General features: G+C 44.0%; 1 protein-coding gene across 1 annotated transcript; it reads right to left on the bottom strand.

The window, feature by feature from the left end:
• Positions 1-1,041: 1,041 nt before the first annotated feature.
• LOC106603043 (ADP/ATP translocase 2) lies at positions 1,042-24,864 on the bottom strand. Its single transcript, XM_014196171.2, has 4 exons — positions 24,584-24,864; positions 2,815-3,298; positions 2,573-2,713; positions 1,042-1,551 (listed from the first exon to the last, which is right to left on the bottom strand). Exons 1-4 carry the CDS (start codon positions 24,692-24,694, stop codon positions 1,394-1,396), a joined length of 894 nt encoding a protein of 297 aa, XP_014051646.1. The 5' UTR covers positions 24,695-24,864; the 3' UTR covers positions 1,042-1,393.
• Positions 24,865-25,128: the final 264 nt, after the last annotated feature.

The following is a 25,128-nucleotide window of genomic DNA, read 5'->3' as shown; positions in this document are numbered from 1 at the left end:
ATTGTTGGATAGAGATTAAGAGTGAAGAGTGATAGTTCAAATTAGTTTTTTAAATTACAGGTGATGGAGGAGGCAAATTATAAATAGTTTTCTTGGGTTTAGAACTTTATTTTTGTGTCCAGTTAGTGCAATTTATTTAAAGTTGCCTTGCTAACTTCAGTAGCTAACTAACATTTTACCAGTGAGTGTGAGGTTTTCTCTGCCAGAATGGAAGAATGGCCAACGCTGCCTAAAATGTTGTGGACTTTTTATTGAAGAGCCCCTTTCACTCTCTGGGGTACACGGAAAAGGTGCGAATTAAAAGCGAGGGTCAACCTCTTCCTGAGATCAGTTTCATAAAGAAGGATGAAAAGGTGAGAGCGTTCAATAGCAACTGGTATCAAATGTATAGATGGTTTTAACAGGGAGCCTATCATCAAGCCACCTGTAATTGCACGTTACGATGCTTTACATGCTAAACATCTTTTCTGGGATGTCGAAAACAATTCCGAATGACTTGATAGCTTCCATCGCATCATCCATTAAACTTTAGATTAAAGATAGGTTGACGCAGCACATTTTTTTCACGTGCACTGAAGTAGGCTTTGCACTTTCCTCCTGTATTTATTTAGCAAAGAACACAATCACTCCGGACAGACACAAGCAAAAACTCATGACATAATTGTTGCTGCAGCCTAGACTACACCTAAACACTAGAAATCTGACATGCTGTATGGGATGAAAACAAGACTATTTTTCCGTCTGATCAACTGTAGGATACTATTAAGAGCAGCTGCATACAGCCTCTGCGCCCTGTCCATCTGGTCAGGATAAACTAATTGGTAACGTTATGTATTTATAGTCCATTTGTGTGTCAGGAGAAAATGTGAGCGTGATCAAATTTAGATTATATTCAAAATTGGGCTGGTTAGGTTTGTTCAAAAGAAGACCTCATTGGATCTTTGTATTCCCTGACGAAGGCCATGCAGCCAAAAGGTTTTAGTGTTTTTAAATCTTTGTTCCATGTTAGAAGTATTAGAAAATACAAATTAGGAAAAATGGTGAGAGTAGGAGACACATTTTATAGCACACAAGATGGCAGCAAACATGGACCATAGTAGTTAAAACATAGCAATAGGGCAATTATGTCCACTAAATGTCATCAAAGGGACCACTAAGACTACAGGAATGGTGAGAAATCCATATCTTCATTTAAACCAGTGCACTTAGTGGCCTGTAGTTTGTAAACCTTTGGTTTAGCTTTAAGGCGGTCCCATTTTATCTAACTGAGGCCAGAGCATAATCACTACCCATAGATTGTAGGAAGGCAGGGTTCAAATAAATAAGGCAGAATGCAGTCCATAGGCATGAAAAGTTGTGTTACATTTAGCCAGGGATGTTTTAAAAAAGGAATTTAGAGGACTTTCTTGAGCTCATCGTAAAAGACCAGCACAAAGGCACTACCCATGCCTCGGAGAACATTGGCCCAGGCTCCCTTGAAGAAGGCCTTTCCACCCTCATCACGAGCAATCTTCATCCAGCAGTCAATGGTCCCAAGATACATGATATCAGCTTTAAAAATGTAAGATGACACAAGTTAGGATGTTATGCCTATTAAGTAGTATTTGGAATATCATGTTGCTACTAGTCTTCCAGATGTGTAACTCCTCCCGATTCATTTAAAAGCCCTGTTTCCACTGGCACTTAAAATTAGGGACGGATTTGAGCTGGTTCGAATGGAATACTCAAATTCGAGCAGGATCGAGGGAAACCAGGACCAGTACAGCCCAGTTTCACAACTGGTGCCAGCTCGATTAGAATTCGGTCTGGTGACGCCGTGACTATGCAACCACCAAGCTGATCACTGCTGGATGCTGACACAACGTTAGATAGCTTGTCTGGGCTTGTTGCTGTTAGCTAGCACATGGACAAGCAGTACTGCAGTACAGACATGACACGAATAACCACCATAGCTGGATCCTTCATTCATTTTTGCACTACACAATAAACTTTTATGAGAACCTACACAAACTTTTATGAGAACAGTCGACCACTGAATACTAGCTACCTAACATTAGCTAGCAAATCAGAGTTGAAACAAACTACCTAGCTAGCTAACGTGAGCTAGCAGGAATTTTAGCTGGCCAGGTCATATTGAAAGCTTGATATGTACCTGTCGTCTGGTTTGCTTGGTTAGCTAGCTAGCTAATAGCCAATACCATGGCAAGCAAGGTAGGAATTAAGCTAGCTAGCCTGTTATGCTAGAGACGATGCTACGTTTAGCTAGCTAGCTAACGCCAGCAATACATGGCTCTGAGTCTGGCTGGCACTGGCAGGAGTATGGGGTAACGTTAGTTACAGTATGGCATGGGTGAATAAAATTATTGAACATCTTTCTCCTCGCTAGCTAGCAACATTAGCTAAGCCAGCTGCAGTCACACATTGGCTACCTAGCAACATGACATCATTTCTCATTTCTGGAGGCAGTGGAAACGTAATTTGAGATAGCCCACCAAGGCCAGCCCAACCTGGGTGGACTTCAAAGTGCCAATGGAAACGGGGCTTAAATGGTTTGGGTCACAGGGAAACTCACCGCTTTTATGGCCAGACTGCATCATCATACGACGACGGACGGTGTCGAAGGGGTAGGCCGTCAGGCCGGCCACAGCAGTTACAGACTGAGCGATTGCCCAGCTCACTAAGATGGAAGTATTCTTGGGGTCTGGCAACATACCTGCAAGCACACCGAATAGTACATATTCCTATCCACACGCATATCTATAAAATGTCCAGACACCAATATCTTTCTGTGAAAATGTTATCAGTGTTATATACCTTTAGCTGTGTCATACATGCCGAAGTAGGAACCTCTGTAGATGATGATGCCTTGTATAGACACTGCGAAGCCCTGGTACAAACCCCTCAGACCGTCACACCTGAACGTCTTCACCAAGCAGTCTGCTAGACCATTGTACTCCCTCATTCTGGCCTTTCCGACATCAGCTCCCAGACGGGTTCTAGTGAAATCAAGAGGGTAGACGAAGCAAAGGGAGGTGGCTCCTGCAGCACCACCAGAAGCCAGGTTGCCAGCGAAGTACCTCCAGAACTGCTTGCGCTTGTCTACGCCATCAAGGAAGACACTCTTGTACTTGTCTTTGAAGGCGAAGTTGAGGGCCTGGGAGGGAAAGGCTCTGATGACATTGGCCAGGTTACCTCTCCAGAAGGCAAGGAAGCCCTCTTCCTTGGGAATGCGGGTAATGCAATCGACGATACCCTTGTACTGCATTTCTTTTGTGATCCGCTTGCTGGCATGTTGGACCTGTTAAAGAATAGGAGAAAACTGTGCAATACAACCCTTAACATGGCAAGATGGTAAAGCTTTGAAGTTGTAAGCCCTGCAGCTTGCCGGAAGATACCGACCCTACTGTTACAATTGTTTACACTGAGCTGCCCTCCCTTACGAAAAAAGATTGCAGTCAGAGTGCATTATAACTGCAGTACACTGCAGTATAACTACAGTTAGAGTGCAGTATAACTGCAGTATGCTGCAATTACTGTGTCCAAAATACCACAGTCGACAGCAGTTACTGCACTTTTACTGCAGTTTCAAAACTGCAATCTTTTTTTATAAGGCCTGGGGTCTGAACGAAATCATGGTTACATTAAGACAACGTGGAACCGGCGCGAGATAATGGTTGGAAAACGAACCTCAATGCAGGGATGGGATATGCTACTATACTCCAAATTTTACCTTTATCCACACTGGTCAATCGAGAAGATTGAAATACTTCTAGTTTTACCAGGAAACCCAGTGTTGTAGTACTAGTCTGGTCTCAAGACCCCATATTGAGTGTCTCTATTTTGTCTCGGTATTGGATACATTTGTACTAGGTATTGACTCGGTCTCGGACAGTGAGGACTTGTAATTTCTTCCCGAGACCAGCAGATAAAAAAACTCATTATCATCAGCTTCCATTCAGTCAGGCCAAACATATACACTCCTTTCTTGAAAGATTAATGCGGTATCTTAACAGCCTTAATAACTATTATAGATATGTTTGCACAGTGGCAAACCTATATGCCTTCAGTGTGTGACAGGTTCGTGATTCTGAAAAGACAGCAACCGTAATACTAACGCACTCGTGTAAGAGAGTGCACTTTTTGTTGTGGAGGGTATACACAGGTATAAGCCATACGCCTCGATCACACCAACAGAGAGTTAGCATTTTGGTACACTAGAAGTACATTCATTTCCAATGGAACGCTGCGTTTGGCTTGAAGCATTGCGTTGCAGAGCCAGTTGCAGTGCGTTCCGTGTGGTGCATACGTAGACGGCTTCACAGAAATGGTAGCAGAAGGTGAATGTTGAACTTTTGTTGCACACATAACCAGATGATGCCGCATACTATTTTGCACAATGACAACATCGGTGTGATCAAGGCAGTATAACCACTTTTTTCTGTGGGCATTGGGTATACTTACTTCTTAATCCCTACTGATGCCTATCAAAGTAGTGTAGTGGAGGTATACGATTTATCAATTATGTAGTACAATAGAGAAGTCATGCACAAAGTAGCCTACACAATCGCAAAGCACATGAGATATATTCACATGCGCACCACATATAATCTGCAAGCAGCTGGTGTGCAGCTCTCAACTGGTTTTGGCATGGAGCATCTCGCATAAGAATCACATCAGTAGCCGGTAGGGTAGGAAAGACTTTTCAACTTATCTACCACTAAATACTACCTAATGCAACAATGGGTATGTAAACCAGGTATTGAAAACCTTTGTCCAAAGTGTTGGTTATTAGGTGTAAGAATATTCGAAGAATAAATACACAACACAGAGGACTAAAGGTCAAGAAGGAATTAACAATCAATGGGATGTTTTTTTCTGTAATAGGGAATTAATGATCAATGTAAATAGTTGTTTTTAATGATTAATGGGTCAGAGACATGGGAGGAATTTCAGTCCAGGACTCATAGCTACATGTGGTAAGAAGAATGAACATCTACCATCTACTTCTCAGCATAACAACTATGATTTGTTCAATTTGAATAAACCTATTTTTCTCCCCAATTTGCTTTGTGGTCTGTGTTATTGAAGAATCATATTGATGTGGTTTAAGCAATGTTGTGGACTTAGACCATTACATTTTTAAAACATGTATATAGATATATATCTATATACACATGTTGTAAAAATGAATAATATATATATATATATATATATATATATATATATATATATACACTGCTCAAAAAAATTAAGGGAACACTAAAATAGCACATCCTAGATCTGAATGAATTAAATAATCTTATTAAATACTTTTTTATTTACATAGTTGGATGTGCTGACAACAAAATCACACAAAAATAATCAATGGATATCCAATTTATCAACCCATGGAGGTCTGGATTTGGAGTCACACTAAAAATTAAAGTGGAAAACCACACTACAGGCTGATCCAACTTTGATGTAATGTCCTTAAAACAAGTCAAAATGAGGCTCAGTAGTGTGTGTGGCCTCCACGTGCCTGTATGACCTCCCTACAACGCCTGGGCATGCTCCTGATGAGGTGGCGGATGGTCTCCTGAGGGATCTCCTCCCAGACCTGGACTAAAGCATCCGCCAACTCCTGGACAGTCTGTGGTGCAACGTGGCGTTGGTGGATGGAGCGAGACATGATGTCCCAGATGTGCTCAATTGGATTCAGGTCTGGGGAACGGGCGGGCCAGTCCATAGCATCAATGCCTTCCTCTTGCAGGAACTGCTGACACACTCCAGCCACATGAGGTCTAGCATTGTCTTGCATTAGGAGGAACCCAGGGCCAACCGCACCAGCATATGGTCTCACAAGGGGTCTGAGGATCTCATCTCGGGACCTAATGGCAGTCAGGCTACCTCTGGCGAGCACATGGAGGGCTGTGCGGCCCTCCAAAGAAATGCCACCCCACACCATGACTGACCCACCGCCAAACCGGTCATGCTGGAGGATGTTGCAGGCAGCAGAGCATTCTCCACGGCGTCTCCAGACTCTGTCACGTCTGTCACATGTGCTAGGTGTGAACCTGCTTTCATCTGTGAAGAGCACAGGGCGCCAGTGGCGAATTTGCCAAACTTGGTGTTCTCTGGCAAATGCCAAACGTCCTGCACGGTGTTGGGCTGTAAGCACAACCCCCACCTGTGGACGTCGGGCCCTCATACCACCCTCATGGAGTCTGTTTTTGACCGTTTGAGCAGACACATGCACATTTGTGGCCTGCTGGAGGTCATTTTGCAGGGCTCTGGCAGTGCTCCTCCTGCTCCTCCTTGCACAAAGGCGGAGGTAGCGGTCCTGCTGCTGGGTTGTTGCCCTCCTACGGCCTCCTCCACCTCTCCTGATGTACTGGCCTGTCTCCTGGTAGCGCCTCCATGCTCTGGACACTACGCTGACAGACACAGCAAACCTTCTTGCAACAGCTCGCATTGATGTGCCATCCTGGATGAGCTGCACTACCTGAGCCACTTGTGTGGGTTGTAGACTCCGTCTCATGCTACCACTAGAGTAAAAGCACCGCCAGCATTCAAAAGTGACCAAAACATCAGCCAGGAAGCATAGGAACTGAGAAGTGGTCTGTGGTCACCACCTGCAGAACCACTCCTTTATTGGGGGTGTCTTGCTAATTGCCTATCATTTCCACCTGTTGTCTATTCCATTTGCACAACAGCATGTGAAATTTATTGTCAATCAGTGTTGCTTCCTAAGTGGACAGTTTGATCTCACAGAAGTGTGATTGACTTGGAGTTACATTGTGTTGTTTAAGTGTTCCCTTTATTTTTTTGAGCAGTTTATATATATATATATATATATATATATATATATATATATACACACAGTTGAAGTCGGAAGTTTACATACACCTTAGCCAAATAAATTTAAACTCAGTTTTTCACAATTCCTGACATTTAATCCTAGTAAAGATTCCCTGTCTTAGGTCAGTTAGGATCACCACTTTATTTTAAGAATGTGAAATGTCAGAATAATAGTATAGACAATGATTTATTTCATCTTTTATTTCTTTCATCACATTCCCAGTGGGTCAGAAGTTTACATACACTCAATTAGTATTTGGTAGCATTGCCTTTAAATTGTTTAACATGGGTCAAACGTTTCAGGTAGCCTTCCACAAGCTTCCCACAATAAGTTGGGTGAATGTTGGCCCATTCCTCCTGACAGAGCTGATGTAACTGAGTTAGGTTTGTAGGCCTTCTTGCTCGCACGTGCTTTTTCAGTTCTGCCCACAAATTTTCTATAGGATTGAGGTCAGGGCTTTGTGATGTGCAGTTGCAAACCGTAGTCTGGCATTTTTGGAGCAGTAGCTTCTTCCTTTCTGAGCGACCTTTCAGGTTATGTCGATATATGTCTCATTTTACTGTGGATATAGATACTTTTGTACCTTTTTCCTCCAGCATCTTCACAAGGTCCTTTGCTGTTGTTCTGGGATTGATTTGCACTTTTCGCTTCAAATTACGTTCATCTCTAGGAGACAGTGGTCCCGTGGATGATGGATCACCACCTCAAGCTGAACCTCGGCAAGACGGAGCTGCTCTTCCTCCCGGGGAAGGACTGCCCGTTCCATGATCTCGCCATCACGGTTGACAACTCCCTTGTGTCCTCCTCCCAGAGTGCTAAGAACCTTGGCGTGACCCTGGACAACACCCTGTCGTTCTCCACTAACATCAAGGCGGTGACCCGATCCTGTAGGTTCATGCTCTACAACATTCGCAGAGTACGACCCTGCCTCACACAGGAAGCGGCGCAGGTCCTAATCCAGGCACTTGTCATCTCCCGTCTGGATTACTGCAACTCGCTGTTGGCTGGGCTCCCTGCCTGTGCCATTAAACCCCTACAACTCATCCAGAACGCCGCAGCCCGTCTGGTGTTCAACCTTCCCAAGTTCTCTCACGTCACCCCGCTCCTCCGCTCTCTCCACTGGCTTCCAGTTGAAGCTCTCATCCGCTACAAGACCATGGTGCTTGCCTACGGAGCTGTGAGGGGAACGGCACCTCCGTACCTTTAGGCTCTGATCAGGCCCTACACCCAAACAAGGGCACTGCGTTCATCCACCTCTGGCCTGCTCGCCTCCCTACCTCTGAGGAAGCATAGTTCCCGCTCAGCCCAGTCAAAACTGTTCGCTGCTCTGGCACCCCAATGGTGGAACATGCTCCCTCACGATGCCAGGACAGCGGAGTCAATCACCACCTTCCGGAGACACCTGAAATCCCACCTCTAAGGAATACCTGGGCAATGTATTGCCAATATACCACGGCTAAGGGCTGTTCTTAGGATATGTGACCCGATTCAGGAAACTAGGCATATGTCGCAAGTCACGACTTCACAGGAGCTGTGAACGTAGTTTCTTGGCAGGAATGCCTTCTCGAACATGTGAACTTTCATGTGCCTTAATATCAAACTTGTATGCCATCTGTAAATACGAATAAAATTGTTAAATTACGAGCCTGGTTGGTTTAGCCACAGAAAAAGCGAGCAACCTTCCCTCTAACCATGATTGGCTGAGATAATGAGTGGGCTGGACATGCCAAGAGATGAGTTTGGATTGGTCTACCATATTGCATGCATCTGTCTATTGGAGCGGGTCAGTATGTTTAGGTAATCGTGTCGAACGCGGCTTTTAACAGCTAACGTTAGCTGGCTGGCTCGCTAGCTAACATTATGTGCATGCTCTCCACTTTCTGGAGGACCAAGTTTTGAAATCAGTGGAATTCAAGTATGATAGCTAAGAAGATGGAGATGGAGAAAACACCCGTCTGGATTACATCGTCAAACTAAGGCAACCATGATTGGCATCAGACATCAGACGCGTCCAACCATGATGTATACTGGTAAGATATTCAGATATTACATGTTTCTAATTTTGACAGAAAGTTGTTTCATTTCAAGTGTACTGTTAGCTAGCTAACGTTAGCTGGGTGGGTCGCTATCTTATGTTATGTGTATGATCTTATTTTTTGTATCTCAGACACATTTGCTTGACTAGTTATTGCCATAGAACCTGGTTGGTTAGCTACCTGCAGATTCATGCAGGGTAATAACGTCATGAGTTGTGATTACGGTCCATTGTTTAGCTAGCTACATGTATAAACAAAAGACTCCACTCTAATTTTGACAAAGTATTTTCATTTCAAGTTAAAGTGTACTGTTAGCTAGCTAGCTAACGTTTTTATTTAAAAAAATTAATATAACATTTCAAATTACCATACAATCATAAGACATCATGATATATGTATATTTGTATATGTCCATGTATATTTTTTCTTTCATTGTAAATACATGGGTCTTATTGATGAAATGAAAAATGTAAATACTTAACTCGCTCCGAAATAACTTCATGGAGTCACACTCATAAAAATGTGTATAATACTTTCTCCTTCTTTATCACAGAAAAGGCATATGTCCTCTAAATCCAATAATTTAGACAAGTTATTGCAAGGGCATATTTGGTGCAAGATTTTAAAGTGAATTTATTTTACTTCATTTGATTCAATTTCAGTAATATGTACAGTCGTGGCCAAAGGTTTTGAGAATGACACAAATATTAATTTTCACAAAGTTTGCTGCTTCAGTGTCTTTAGATATTTTTGTCAGATGTTACTATGGAATACTGAAGTATAATTACAAGCATTTCATAAGTGTCAAAGGCTTTTATTAACAATTACATGAAGTTGATGCAAAGAGTCAATATTTGCAGTGTTGACCCTTCTTTTTCAAGACCTCGCAATCCGCCCTGGCATGCTGTCAATTAACTTCTGGGCCACATCCTAACTGATGGCAGCCCATTCTTGCATAATCAATGCTTGGAGTTTGTCAGAATTTGTGGGTTTTTGTTTGTCCACCCACTTCTTGAGGATTGACCACAAGTTCTCAATAGGATTAAGGTCTGGGGAGTTTCCTGGCCATGGACCCAAAATATCGATGTTTTGTTCCCCGAGCCACTTAGTTATCACTTTTGCCTTATGGCAAGGTGCTCCATCATGCTGGAAAAGGCATTTTTCATCACCAAACTGTTCCAGGATAGTTGGAAGAAGTTACTCTCAGAGGATGTGTTGGTACCATTCTTTATTCATGGCTGTGTTCTTAGGCAAAATTGTGAGTGAGCCCACTCCCTTGCCCACTCCCGCTCACCTTATCTTCTCCGGACAAGCTTTTTTCCGGATGCCCCAAACAATCGGAAAGGGGATTCATCAGAGAAAATGATTTTACCCCAGTCCTCAGCAGTCCAATCCCTGAACATTTCGCAGAATATCAGTCTGTCCTTGATGTTTTTCCTGGAGAGAAGTGGCTTCTTTGCTGCCCTTCTTGACACCAGGCCATCCTCCAAAAGTCTTTCCCTCACTGTGCGTGCAGATGCACTCACACCTGCCTGCTGCCATTCCTGAGCAAGCTCTGTACTGGTGGTGCCCCGATCCCGCAGCTGAATCAACTTTAGGAGACGGTCCTGGCGCTTGCTGAACTTTCTTGGGTGCCCTGAAGCCTTCTTCACAACAATTGAACCGCTCTCCTTGAAGTTCTTGATGATCTGATAAATGGTTGATTTAGGTGCAATCTTACTGGCAGCAATATCCTTGACTGTGAAGCCCTTTTTGTGCAAAGCAATGATGACGGCACATGTTTCCTTGCAGGTAACCATGTTTGACAGAGGAAAAACAATGATTCCAAGCACCACCCTGCTTTTGAAGCTTCCAGTCTGTTATTCAAACTCAATCAGCATGACAGAGTGATCTCTAGCCTTGTCCTCGTCAACACTCACACCTGTGTTAACAAGATAATCACTGACATGATGTCAGTTGGTCCTTTTGTGGCAGGGCTGAAATGCAGTGGAAATGTTTTTGGGGGATTCAGTTCATTTGCATGGCATAGAGGGACTTTGCAATTAATTGCAATTCATCTGATCACTCTTCATAACATTCTGGAGTATAAGCAAATTGCCATCATACATATTGAGGCAGCAGACTTTGTGAAAACTAATATTTGTGTCATTGTCAAAACTTTTGGCCACGACTGTACGTTCCAGAAGAATTTCCCTCTAGGAGAGATCTTGTTCTTGGAGTGAAAAAGTTATCTTATGAATGTATTATTACATTTCTTATCCAGCAGGGGGAAATCTAATAACATAAAATGTGTATCTAACGTGACATGTTCGCCAAAACACAAATGAGATATAATTAATTGAGTAAGTCCTGAAGGTATTGCTTTGCATATAGAATTACATTCTTTATAATGTATTGGGAAGTTATATGTTTGTAAGAACTTTCTATAAGAGAGTATATTTCCTTCTTGATCAAATAAATCAAACACAAATCTAATATTTATTTCGAATCACTTAGGAAAGAACAAAGACTTGTTTTTAACAACAATATCTTTGTTGTTCCACAGAAGTGCCTTGTGTGGGGAGAAGTTGTGGACATAATATAGTTTCCAAGCTAAAAGGGCTTGTTCATGAAATTTGGACACTGATGGGTAACGTTGCTGGACAATAATTGCACTTCACACAAAAAATGAAAACCACTCAATTTCAGAAAAATAATTAACGTTACGTCATGTGTTGGGATTCATTGTTTACCTAGCTAGCTATCTAGCAACGTTTCTTTACAAAACACTCTCCTCTTAGTGTGCCAGCGTGCAGAATAACTGATACATTTTTGAATGCTCTACACACGTTGAATATGTCCGGTATCAGTAAACGTCGGCAACAAAGCTTAATTAAATTGTTGCCAGCAGCAGTTACAGTCACCAACGCTCTGGATAACATGAAAAAAACCTAACCAGCTCTGCTAGGGCGAGTAAAATGGTCAGAGTGGGGTGTTCTCTCATTATGTGTCTGGAAGTAACTAGCCAATGTTAGCCACTTAGCTTTGATGCTTGATTGTAGTTGTGATGTCAGAGCTTTCAGAACAATCCTACTTATTGGCCAGAGCGTCCAGTGTGCGCTCTGAACGCAAAACCACAGATAGGGCGAGTAATGTTCAGTGAGCTGTTCTCTCTCAGATGTCTGGAAGTAGCTGGCAAGTTAGTACAAAACGGTTGGATCAACCCTTAAAGAGATGTGTGGGGCTAAGGCTTATGAGAGTGGGAACAATGCTGAATGGATGTAGACAAAGAAGGGCTCTCCAATAGTAGTACCAAAACATTGAAAGACGGTTTTCTCAAATGGGCGTTTAAGTTATCAACTTTCAAATCATAATTACTTTCCCATTGTTTCCTCAAATGCAGTGTATGATATACACTTTTGTAGCTCTGAGTCTCTACTTGTATCCAATGTAAAAAAAAAACGAATCCAGGTGCTGAGTCACATATTGGCCATATACCACAAACCCCTGAGGTGCCTTATTGCTATTATAAACTGGTTACCAATGTAATTAGAACAGTAAAAAGCTAAGTTTTTTGTCATTCCAGTGGTACACTTCTGATTAACCATGGCTTTCAACCAATCAGCATTCAGGGCTTAAACCACCCTGTTTATAATTGTGAATAAATCCCGTTTGCGCATGTGCATAACCATAGATAAATCGGACAGGAGTTTGAGTGATGAAAGCTGGACAGAGGATCTTGAAATCTCTGTGCAAGAAACACTTCTTCGAACTTTCTGGCAATTGTACCATTATTATGTGCCAGATGTTAAAACTACAAACCGTTGACCTGTTATTTCAATAGGCATCAGCTACTGACTAAAATCTGGGTTTATAATTGCAATTCAAAATGCCAACATCTCATTTTAGGGAAAGGTCCACAATGAAACTGTCATTAAATGTGGAGAATAATTCACTGCATCCGGAAAGTATTCAAACCCCTTCCCTTTTTACACATTTTGTTATGTTACAGCCTTATTCTAAAATGGATTAAATAAATAAAAATGTCCTCAATCTACACACAATATCCCATTATGATAAAGCAAAAACAGGTTTTTAAAAAACAGAAATAACTTATTTTACATAAATATTCAGACTCGAAATTTAGCTCAGTTGCATCCTGTTTCCATTGATCATCCTTGAGATGTTTCTACAACTTGGAGTTCACCTGTGATAAATTCAATTGATTGGACATGACTTGGAAAGGCAAACACCTGTCGATATAAGGTCCCAGAGAGCAGAAACCAAGCCATGAGGTCGAAGGGTTTTACTCTGTGGAAATGGGATAACCTTCCAGAAAGACAACCATCTCTGCAGCACTCCACCAATCAGGCCTTTATGGTAGAGTGGCCAGACGGAAGCCACTCCTCTGTAAAAGACACATGACAGCCTGCTTGGAGTTTGCCAAAAGGCACCTAAAGGACTCTCAGACCATGAGAAACAAGATTCTCTGGTCTGATGAAACCAAGATTGAACTCTTTGGCCTTAATGCCAAGCGTCACGTCTGGAGGAAACCTTGCATCATTCCTACGGTGAGGCATGGTGGTGGCATCATCATGCTGGGGGGGATGTTTTTAAGCGGCAGGGACTGGGAAACTAGTCAGGATTGAGGGAAAGATGAACGGAGCAAAATACAGAGAGATCCTTGATGAAAACCTGCTCCAGAGCACTCAGGACCTCAGACTGGGGTGAAGATTCACCTTCCAACAGGACAACGAACGTAAGCACACAGCCAAGACAACGCAGGAGTAGCTTCGGGACAAGTCTCTGAATGTCCTTGAGTGGCCCAGCCAGAGCCTGGACTTGAACCTGATTGAACATCTCTGGTGAGACCTGAAAATAGAGCAGATATGCTCACCATCCAACCTGACAGAGCTTGAAAGGATCTGCACAGAAGAACGGGAGAAACTCCCCAAATACAGGTGTGCCAAGTTTGTAGCGTCATACCCAAGAAGACTCGAGGCTGTAATCGCAGCCAAAGGTGCTTCAACAAAGTACTGGGTAAAGGGTCTGAATACTTATGTAAATGTGATATTTCAGTTTTTTATTTTGAATACATTTACAAAAAGTATATCAACTGTTTTTGGTTTGTCATTATGGGGTATTGTGTGTAGATTGATGAGGGGGGAAAAACGAAGTAAAGGGTCTGATTACTTATGTAAATGTATACTTCTGTCTAATATATATATATATATATATATATATATATATATATATATATATATATATATACATACATACATACATACATACATACATACATACATACATACATACACACATTTGCAAACATTCTAAAAACGTGTTTTTGCTTTGTCATTATGGGGTAGTCTGTACTGTAGATTGATTGAAAAAAAACAATTGAATCAATTCTAGAATAAGGCTGTAACGTAACAAAATGTGGAAAAATCAAGGGGTCTGAATACTTTCTGAATGCACTGTACATTTGCAATAGGGCTGTGACCATGTTCACAGTTGATAACTTCCAATTTAATTAACTAAATTTGGCCATTAATAATTGCATAATAACACAAGGCTACAACAACAAACTGAGTTATAGGTTTGCCAGCTCCAGGTAGGCTACACAATTGGCACAAATAGATTTGCAATGACTCCAGTGATATAGTAATTTCAATATTTTTATTGTATGAAATGTTAGGCTACAGTAGTCTGCAATGGCATCAGTGGCAATTTTAGCATGTCAATCTTTGTGGGCCATAAAACAAAATTGGGGGGGGGGGGGATGCGTGCCAGCAAAGCCCCTAAACAATACATTAATTGCACTATAATGGTGATAAACAGTGCCCACAAACTGTTAGGGCCTACATAAAGCTGTCCCAACACCTTACCACTGCTACCCCTGGCTATCAGCGGAGCCTTGTCTGGCAGGGAAACAGTTCATTCAGCCTCATTTACTGCCTTTTAAAAAAACATAGCTAACATGGCTGACTTTCTTAAACAAATGTGGTTTCTACTGACGATTGAGATTTACAAACTATGGCATAAGGGGACGACAAACGGATAAGAGGCAATACGTAAATTAAGATATTAATGAGCGAGCTAGGAAGGACATAGTCAATATAACTATTTGTTCAACACTTTTGAAATGTACAGTGACAGAATTCAGAACATGGGCCATTCTTACAGTGTTCTCACTGTACACCATGTCAGAACCGTAGAATAAATAAAGGGGGCATATAAGCAGACAATGAAAGCTCTTACAATATTCGATGAATACATTTCTCTGAAACAGGTTATAAGCTGCATATGCCATGCTATCAATCCAGCAGGATTTCTGCTGTGCTCAAAACAACTTTTAACTCAGAACTGGGAAATCTGACTTACGTGAATTCTAGACAACTGGAAACTCAGGAAGAAACAAGCTCCGACTGGGAAAATGTGTTTTGAACGGTCATCCAACTCGGAATTGTAAGTCGGGAACTCTGGCGTGTCGTGATCGCATTTGGTGTAGGGGGACAAAATAAATGTATGCACGATGTCGCACGCACGCAGCCGGTTTGGGTTCCGTGTTAAACCAATAATTGGGACCACATACCCACTCCACCGGCTAGTGATTGCTTTACAATGCTTGCAGTTAGCCACTGATTCCTTCCAAACCACTCATTGTTGAATTTTCGATTTCCAACTTGTTGTGTAACGTTTATGTCCAATGGCCGATAAGCACCAATACGTTTTATCTATAATTTCTCTTCATTATTTCTCTTCATATGACACAAATTAAGAAGGATTTGCCAGTAGATTGTCGAGATTTTTAGCTTAGCTAGCTAAGATTTTGTCCAATCTGTAGATATAATATGATTTGACGTAATTTTATCTGTGGCCAATGACCTTGAGCCTTCTTAGATGGACACTTCTAATGTAACTAAACACAGCAAAGAAAATAAACGTCCCTTTTTCAGGACCCTGTCTTTCAAAGATAATTCGTAAAAATCCAAATAACTTAACAGATCTTCATTGTAAAGGGTTTAAACACTGTTTCCCATGCTTGTTCAATGAACCATAAACAATGAATGAACATGCACCTGTGGAACGGTTGTTAAGACACTAACAGCTTACAGACGGTAGGCAATTAAGGTCACAGTTATGAAAACTTAGGACACTAAAGAGGCCTTTCTACAGACTCTGAAAACAAACTAAAGAAAGAGGCCCAGGGTCCCTGCTCATCTGCGTGAACGTGCCTTAGGCATGCTGCAAGGAGGCATGAGGACTGCAGACGTGGCCAGGGCAATACATTGCAATGCCCGTACTGTGAGATGCCTAAGACAGCCCTACAGGGAGACAGGATGGACAGCTGATCGTCCTCGCAGTGGCAGACCACGTGTAACAACACCTGCACAGGATTGGTACATCCGAACATCACACCTGCGGGACAGGCACAGGATGGCACCAACAAATGCCCGAGTTACACCAGGAACGCACAATCCCTCCATCAGTGCTCAGACTGTCCGCAATAAGCTGAGAGAAGCTGGACTGAGGGCTTGTAGGCCTGTTGTAAGGCAGGTCCTCACCAGACATCACCGGCAACAACGTCGCCAATGGGCACAAACCCACCGTCGCTGGACCAGACAGGACTGGCAAAAAGTGCTCTTCACTGACGAGTCGTGGTTTTGTCTCACCAGGGGTGATGGTCGGATTCGCGTTTATCTTCAAAGGATTGAGTATTACACCGAGGCCTGTACTCTGGAGCGCGATCCAGATTTGGAGGTGAAGGGTCCATCATGGTCTGGGGCGGTGTGTCACAGCATCATCGGACTGAGCTTGTTGTCATTGCAGGCAATCTCAACGCTGTGTGTTACAGGGAAGACATCCTCCTCCTCCCTCATGTGGTACCCTTCCTGCAGGCTCATCCTGACATGACCCTCCAGCATGACAATGCCACCAGCCATACTGCTCGTTCTGTGCGTGATTTCCTGCAAGACAGGAATGTCAGTGTTCTGCCATGGCCAGTGAAGAGCCCGGATCTCAATCCCATTGAGCACGTCTGGGACCTGTTGGATCGGAGGGTGAGGGCTAGGGCCATTCCCCCCAGAAATGTCCGGGAACTTGCAGGTGCCTTGGTGGAAGAGTGGGGTAACATTTCACAGCAAGAACTGGCAAATCTGGTGCAATCCATGAGGAGGTGCACGGCAGTACTTAATGCAGCTGGTGGCCACACCAGATACTGACTGTTACTTTTGATTTTGACCCCCCCTTTGTTCAGGGACACATTATCCATTTCTGTTAGTCGCATGTCTGTGGAACTTGTTCAGTTTATGTCTCAGTTGTTGAATTTTGTTATGTTCATACAAATATTTACACATGTTAATTTTGCTGAAAATAAACACAGTTGACAGTGAGAGGACGTTTCTTTCTTTGCTGAGTTTATATATATTTTTAAATTTTTATCCAGAACATTAACCATGTGTGTTCTCTCGTTTTGTACTGCTCTGTAGTTTCGACCCTGCGTGCTGCAGGCCCAGGCATGGATCAAAGTTGGTGAGACATTCAATGACATCATCAAGAGATATGTGTCACGCCCTGACCTGAGAGAGACGGTTTATTTCTCTAGGTTGTTAGGTCCGGGTGTGGGGTGGGCATTCTATGGTTTATATTTCTTTGTGTTGAGCCGAGTATGGTTCCTAATCAGAGGCAGCTGTCTATCGTTGTCTCTGATTAGGAATCATACTTAGGCAGCCCTTTTTTCCACCTTTAGTTGTGGTACTTGTTTTTGTGTAGCTGCCTGTGAGCAGCCCAGAACGTCATGGTTCATTTTCTTCTGTATTGTTTTTTGTGAGTTTCTTATTTATTAAACATGTGGAACTCTAAGTACGCTGCGCCTTGGTCTACTCCTTTTGACGATCGTGACAGAAGATCCCACCACCAAAGGACCAAGCAGCGTGCCCAGGAAGAGCAGGGATCCTGGGCTAGGGAGAAGAGAGAGTGGAGGACGTCCTGGACCTGGGAGGAGGTAATGGCAGGGGACAAGACCCTGCCATGGAAGCAGGTGGAGACGGCGATGCTATGAGGAGCTAGCCCAACAACGGAAGCCCGAGAGGCAGCGTTGTTGGGGGGGCACACGGGGAGATTGGCGAAGTCGCGGTTGAGACCTGAGCCAACGCCCCGTGCTTACCGTGGGGAGCGAGTGACCGAGCAAGCACCGTGTTATGCGGGGATGTGCACTGTGTTGCCAGTGCGCACTCACAGCCCGGTGCGCTCGGTGGAAGCTCCTCACCGTTGCCGTGCTAGAGTTGGCCGTCAGCCAGGAAGAAGTGTGCCGGCTCAGCGTTCCTGGTCTCCAGTGCGTCTCTTCGGCCCAGGTTATCCTGCGCCAGCTCTACGCACGGTACCCCCCGTTCACCAGCACAGCCCAGTTCGTCCTGTGCCAGCGCTCCGCCCTTGCTGGGCTAAAATAACCATCCAGCCAGGACGGGGTGTGCCAGCCCTAAGCTCCAGACCTCCAGTGCCCCTCTACGGCCCAGTATACCCTGTGCCTGTTTTGCGCACCCAGTCTCCTGTGCGTCTCCCCAGTCTGGTGAGACCGGTTCCAGCTCCACGTAGGAAGCCTCCAGTGATGATCTGTGGTCCGAAGCCTCCAGTGATGATCCATGGCACGAAGCCTCTAGTGATGATCCATGGCCCGGAGCCTGTAGCGATGATCCATGGCACAAAGCCTCCAGTGATGATCCATGGCCCGGAGCCTCTAGGGATGATCCATGGCACGAAGCCTCCAGTGATAATCCATGGCCCGGAGCCTGTAGGGATAATCCATGGCCCGGAGCCTGTAGAGATGATCCATGGCACGGAGCCTCCAGTGATAATCCATGGCGCGGAACCTGTAGTGATGATCCATGGCACGGAGCCTGCAGCGACGGTCCCCTGTCCGGAGCCTTCAGCGACGCTCCCCAGTCCGGAGCCTCCAGCGACGGCCTGCAGCCCGGAGCCTCCAGCGACGGCCTGCAGCCCGGAGTATTCAGCGAAGGTCTGCAGCCCCGAGACTTCAGCGACGGTCTGCAGCCCCGAGTCTTCAGCGACGGTCTGCAGCCCCGAGTCTTCAGCGACGGTCTGCAGCCCCGAGTCTTCAGCGACGGTCTGCAGCCCCGAGTCTTCAGCGACGGTCTGCAGCCCCGAGTCTTCAGCGACGGTCTGCAGCCCAGAGTCTTCAGCGACGGTCTGCAGCCCAGAGTCTTCAGCGACGGTCTGCAGCCCAGAGTCTTCAGCGACGGTCTGCAGCCCAGAGTCTTCAGCGACGGTCTGCAGCCCAGAGTCTTCAGCGACGGTCTGCAGCCCAGAGTCTTCAGCGACGGTCTGCAGCCCAGAGTCTTCAGCGACGGTCTGCAGCCCAGAGTCTTCAGCGACGGTCTGCAGCCCAGTGTCTTCAGCAGCAGCCTGCAGCCCAGAGTCTTCAGCGACGGTCTGCAGCCCAGTGTCTTCAGCAGCAGCCTGCAGCCCAGAGTCTTCAGTGGCGGTCGGCAGCGCAGAGCCTCCGGCGATGATCTATGGTCTGGTTCCTCCGGCGACACAGAAGCGGGGGGATCAGCGGGCGGTGTGGGTGCTACGCCCCGAACCAGAGCCGCCGCCAAGTACAGATGCCCACCCGGACCCTCCCCTATAGGTTCAGGTTTGCGGCCGGGAGTCCACACCTTTGGGGGGGGGGTACTGTCACGTCCTGACCTGAGAGAGACGGTTTATTTCTCTAGGTTGTTAGATCAGGGTGTGGGGTGGGCATTCTATGGTTTATATTTATTTGTGTTGAGCCGACTATGGTTCCTAATCAGAGGCAGCTGTCTATCGTTGTCTCTGATTAGGAATCATACTTAGGCAGCCCTTTTTTCCACCTTTAGTTGTGGTACTTGTTTTTGTGTAGCTGCCTGTGAGCAGCCCAGAACATCACGGTTCGTTTTCTTCTGTATTGTTTTTGGTGAGTTTCTTATTTATTAAACATGTGGAACTCTAAGTACGCTGCGCCTTGGTCTACTCCTTTTGACGATCGTGACAATATGCAGTATGTCAGAGAGGTGTTTTTGGGACCACATCGTGACTATTATCCTGCTAATAGCCCTTGTGAAAAACAAGTGTTTGAAAACATGTTATCTAACATCTAAGGGGCTTTTATATAATTATAATGCTGGGTTAATAATAATAATAATCGTTGGATAACAGATCGGCTCTCTGAACTCATTATCTTCAATATAATCATTAATTCAGAAGGTTAAACCCTTAGGTTTTAGGCCTGCAGTATGTTATGGAAACATTGTTTTAAAGTGGAACGGGTAGCACCATAGAAAGAAGCTGGCTTGAGGAAAATTATGTCCATTTCGTCTGTTCTCTTTTTATTTTTTACATTTATTTAACCTTTATTTAACTATGCAAGTCAGTTAAAAACAAATTCTTATTTACAATGACGGCCTACTCCGGCCAAACTCGGACGATGCTGGGCCAATTGTGCGCCGCCCTATGGGACTCCCAATCACGGCCGGATGTGATACAGCCTGGATTAGAACCAGGGACTGTAGTGACGTCTCTTGCACTGGCTCTTTGGTCGCCATGCCATTTTTTGAAATAAACAGCTTGTTTTTTAATGGTAACTGTTTTAAGGGTGGAGTTTGGGGCAGAGTGAGGAGTACTGAAAAGGTGTGACTCCAGGTTATAATAGGCCATTAGTACACAGCAGATCGCCGATTGTCCTCACTTTGATTATGCTGTTCATATTCATTTAAGTGAGCAGATTAGGGCTCTTAGGAGGAACGGAAAATTGCGTGTCAATTCATAAATCATGTGCCTTGAAATTGGTACATCGAAAATCTCTTGCCAACAATTTTGAAATCTATACAGTGGGGGAAAAAAGTATTTTATCCCCTGCTGATTTTGTACGTTTGCCCACCGACAAAGAAAGGATCAGTCTATCATTTTAATGGTAGGTTTATTTGAACAGTGAGAGACAGAATAACAACCAAAAAATCCAGAAAAACGCATGTCAAAAATGTTATAAATTTATTTGCATTTTAATGAGGGAAATAAGTAGTTACGTTGGAAATTGTATTAGGTCCCACTCTTTCGGGGTCCTTATAGGAATTAGTCATATTCCATCCGTTTAATCCTTCATAATGCCCTAGGCATTAATGTGTTAATACTTCCACCTAGTGGTGCTTTAGTTTCAGCCCTTTATATGTAGTAACATGGTTATAGTGTTGCCTTTATAGTTTACACAACCGGTCAAAAGTTTTAGAACACATAAACATTAAAGGGTTTTTCTTTACTTTTACTATTTTCTACATTGTAGAATAATAGTGAAGACATCAAAACTATGAAATAACACATATGGAATCATGTAGTAACCAAAAAAGTCACCTAATATTTTATATTTGACATTCTTCAAATAGCCACCCTTTGCCTTGACGACAGCTTTGCACACTATTGGCATTCTCTCCCGAGTCTGTACCAGAGTTGCAGTGATGGGACAAGACTGTAACTAGCAATTGGATATCACGAAATTGTGGAGAAAAAGGGGTAAAAACTACCACAAAACATTTCGAGGTGAAGAGGACGTAAGGAATCGAAGAAAGACAAATTGAGAAAGAGCTTATCCCTGAATCCCAAATCAACCCTAGCCCTTACAACATATACACTTGTGTAGACCTGAGCAGATTGGATAGGTGCAATATGGGGACAATTCACCTTGGCCTGGATCAAATCAAATTTTATTTGTCACATGTGCCTAATACAACAGGTGTAGGTAGACCTTACCATGAAATGCTTACTTCCAAGCCTTTAACCAACAATGCAGTCCAAGAAAGAGTTAAGAAAATATTTACTAAATAAACTAAAGTGAAAAATGTCATACAAATTAACACAATAAAATAACAATAATGGGGCTATATACAGGGTGTACCGGTACGGAAGCCAATGTGCGGGGTACAGATTAGTCTAGGTAATTTGTACATGTAGGTAGTGGTAATATGACAATGTATAGATAATAAACAGCGAGTAGCAGCAGTGTAAAAACAAAGTGGGGGGGTGTCAATGTAAAAAGTCTGGGTGGCCATTTGATTAATTGTTCAGCAGTCTTATGGCTTGGGGGTAGAAGCTGTTAAGGAGCCTTTTGGACCTAGACTTGGCCCTCCGGTACCGCTTGCCGTGCAGTAGAAGAGAGAACAGTCTATGACTTGGGTGACTGGAGTCTTTGAAAAAATGTTGGGCTTTCCTCTGACACTGCCTAGTATATAGGTCCTGGATGGCAGGAAGCTTGGCCCCAGTGATGAACTGGGCCGTATGCACTACCCTCTGTAGCGCCTTACAGTCGGATGCCGAGCAGTTGCCATACCAGGCGGTGATGCAACCGGTCAGGATGCTCTCGATGGTGAAGCTGTAGAACTTTTTGAGTATCTGGGGACCCATGCCAAATCTTTTCGGTCTCCTGAGGGGAAAAGGTGTTGTTGTGCCCTCTTCACAAGTGTCTTGGTGTGTTTGGACCATGATAGCTTGTTGGTGACATGAACACGAAGGAACTTGAAACTCTCTACCCGCTCCACTACAGCCCCGTTGATGTTAATGGGGGCCTGTTCGGCCCTCCTTTTCCTGTAGTCAACAATAAGCTCCTTTGTCTTGCTCACATTGAGGATGAGGTCGTGGGTGAACAGGGAGTACAGGAGGGGACTAAGCACGCACCCCTGAGGTGCCCCCGTGTTGAGGATCAGCGTGGCAGATGTGTTGTTGCCTACCCTTACCACCTGGGGTCAGCACGTCTGGAAGTCCAGGATCCAGTTGCAGAGGGAGGTGTTTAGTCCCAGTGATGAGCTTTTTGAGGGCACTATGGTGTTGAACGCTGAGCTGTAGTCAATGAACAGTATTCTCACATAGGTGTTCCTTTTCTCCAGATGGGAAAAGCCAGTGTGGGGTGCGATTGAGATTGCGTCACCTGTGCATCTGTTGGGGCAGTATACGAATTGGAGTGGGTCTAGTGTCTACCTGTAACCTGTGTGTTTTCTTTCTGCATCCTTCTATGCCCCTATATCTTTCCCTTTTATTCTGCTCTTGTTCTTCAGGATCTAGGCTTTCTGCCATGCTCTGAGACGCGTACTGTATCCCTTCCCCAGACCTGGATCCTCCATGATCAACCACCCTCCAAGATCCCACTGTTCATTACAGCTACTGTTAATGTCATGTGGTTTCATCTAATCTGCTAAGGACCTGGGCTTGACATATCATCCTGGGCACAGTGAGATACACAGATGGACTACATACACTAGCACTGCAAACACTCCAAGAGCAAAGAGAGCAGCTGTGCCTGGACTTTACAGTCTCCCTCTTCAAGTCCACCTTCTGAGACTGGCTGCCTGTGGAGGGAAAGTGACTGGCAGAACCACCTGTAGCACCCACCTCTTCTCTATACCACACGCCAGCACGGAGAATAAAAATAAACACCCAAACCTTACTTCTGACAAGACTGCCCCCCTCTCATATGTACTTTTTTAAATACATGATTTAACCTTTATTTAACTAGGCAAGTCAGTTAAGAACAAATTCTTATTCACAATGACGGCCTGCCCAGGTCAAACCCGGACGACGCTGGGCCAATTGTGCGCAGCCCTATGGGACTCCCAATCACGGCCGGATGTGATACAGCCTGGATTCATACTTGTGTTTCCTCAACTAAATGGCATTTGATTGTTTATGTGTTGATGTTAGCCTATACTCATGTATTTCATTCTATAACTGCCATGTGGGTATATTCATTACAATTAAATTAATTAAGTCCATGACACACTTGTTCCACAAAAAACTACTTTTTCATGTTATAATCTTAAATATTGGCAGGTTGTTTTTTTCCACAGGCTGTTCATTTAATTAATTGTTGTAAATCCCTTTTGGTATGTGCGAGTTCAACATTATTCACCTGTCTGTCCTGCATTATATTCCACCACAAGTGTACTGCTGTATTACAGAGCTATGCCATGTGGTGGAGGAAGGAAGGAAGGTAGGGGAAAATAATTATAATAGGACTAATTGCATACTTTAGTAAGACAAGGGAAGTTCAAAATAAAAAAATATGGCAGCCAGAGTACAACTTCAACTGATTAGCACATTAAGTAAGTGTTAATAGCTTCATGGGAGCTCACTTCACGATCTGAAAGTTGAGTTAATGTGCAGTTTACGGGAGGAGGGGGGGCTAGCGGCATGGTGCCCAAAAAGACCGCTTATTTCGCCTATGCCTGGAGCCGGCCCTGTTTGATATCCAATTTCTGTCCCTTAGATCAGTCATGCGAGACTTACGTTTACATTTTAGTAATTTAGCAGACGCTCTTATCCAGAGCGACTTACACTAGTGAATTACATACCCTTTTTTTTTTGTACTGGTCCCCCGTGGGAAACGAACCCACAACCCTGGCGTTGCAAACACCATGCTCTACCAACTGAGCCACACGAGACTTCCTACCACTTTCCACACATCAGTAGTATGGTGCAGTTGGGACAAAAGTTGGCATTCAGACATTTAATTGATAGTGCGGGACACATTTCACTTTACATCTGGTAAGTAGAGTTCCTAGGGACTATACGTTTTTTTTTGTGATCCGGCTATATTGTGGTCGGGTCATTTTCCGTCGCCATAACGATGCACAGCTCAGGGAGTCCAACCAATACACATACACACTCCCCATGTTGTGTCTCAAAGCTACTACGGAACCATAGCTACCTGAAGGAGAAGCTTGACTCTCTCGATGGGAGCAACCGCCGTTTCGGAGATGGCAGCGGAGATTCCACCAGCCAAGAAATCCTTTGCGAATGAAACTGCGGTCTCATTCATTGTGAGATGTTGGAAGATGACTTGCAGACGGATCACCCAGATATCCCCTCTGCCCTCCAACAGCGGATGGCAGGTATAACATACACCGACTTTCCTGGCACAACCTGTTAAAGGGGCAATCTGCAGTTGCTACATACATTTTTAGGACATAATTGAATATGCACCCACTGATGCTTAAAGAATAACTTAGAAATGCCTCATGAGCTGTCGTAGGCCTACCCCATCAGAACCCAAAATATAAGCTTGTTTTACTCCAATGTTTGTAAACAAAGTAAATGTAAACAAACACTATATAGCCTCAAAACATGGTTAGAACTATCATGTTGATGTCAATGATGGTCAGTTCTTGCATCCATAGCTTTGTCTATAAATTTCAGAGTGGTTACAGTTTTCCAGCCCCATCCCTCAGTTTTTTTTATATTTTTATACCGAAA

This window comes from Salmo salar, chromosome ssa04, assembly GCF_905237065.1.
Source record: "Salmo salar chromosome ssa04, Ssal_v3.1, whole genome shotgun sequence".
NCBI classification, from domain to species: Eukaryota; Metazoa; Chordata; class Actinopteri; order Salmoniformes; family Salmonidae; genus Salmo; species Salmo salar.
This window is presented reverse-complemented; position numbering and strand designations above follow the sequence as displayed.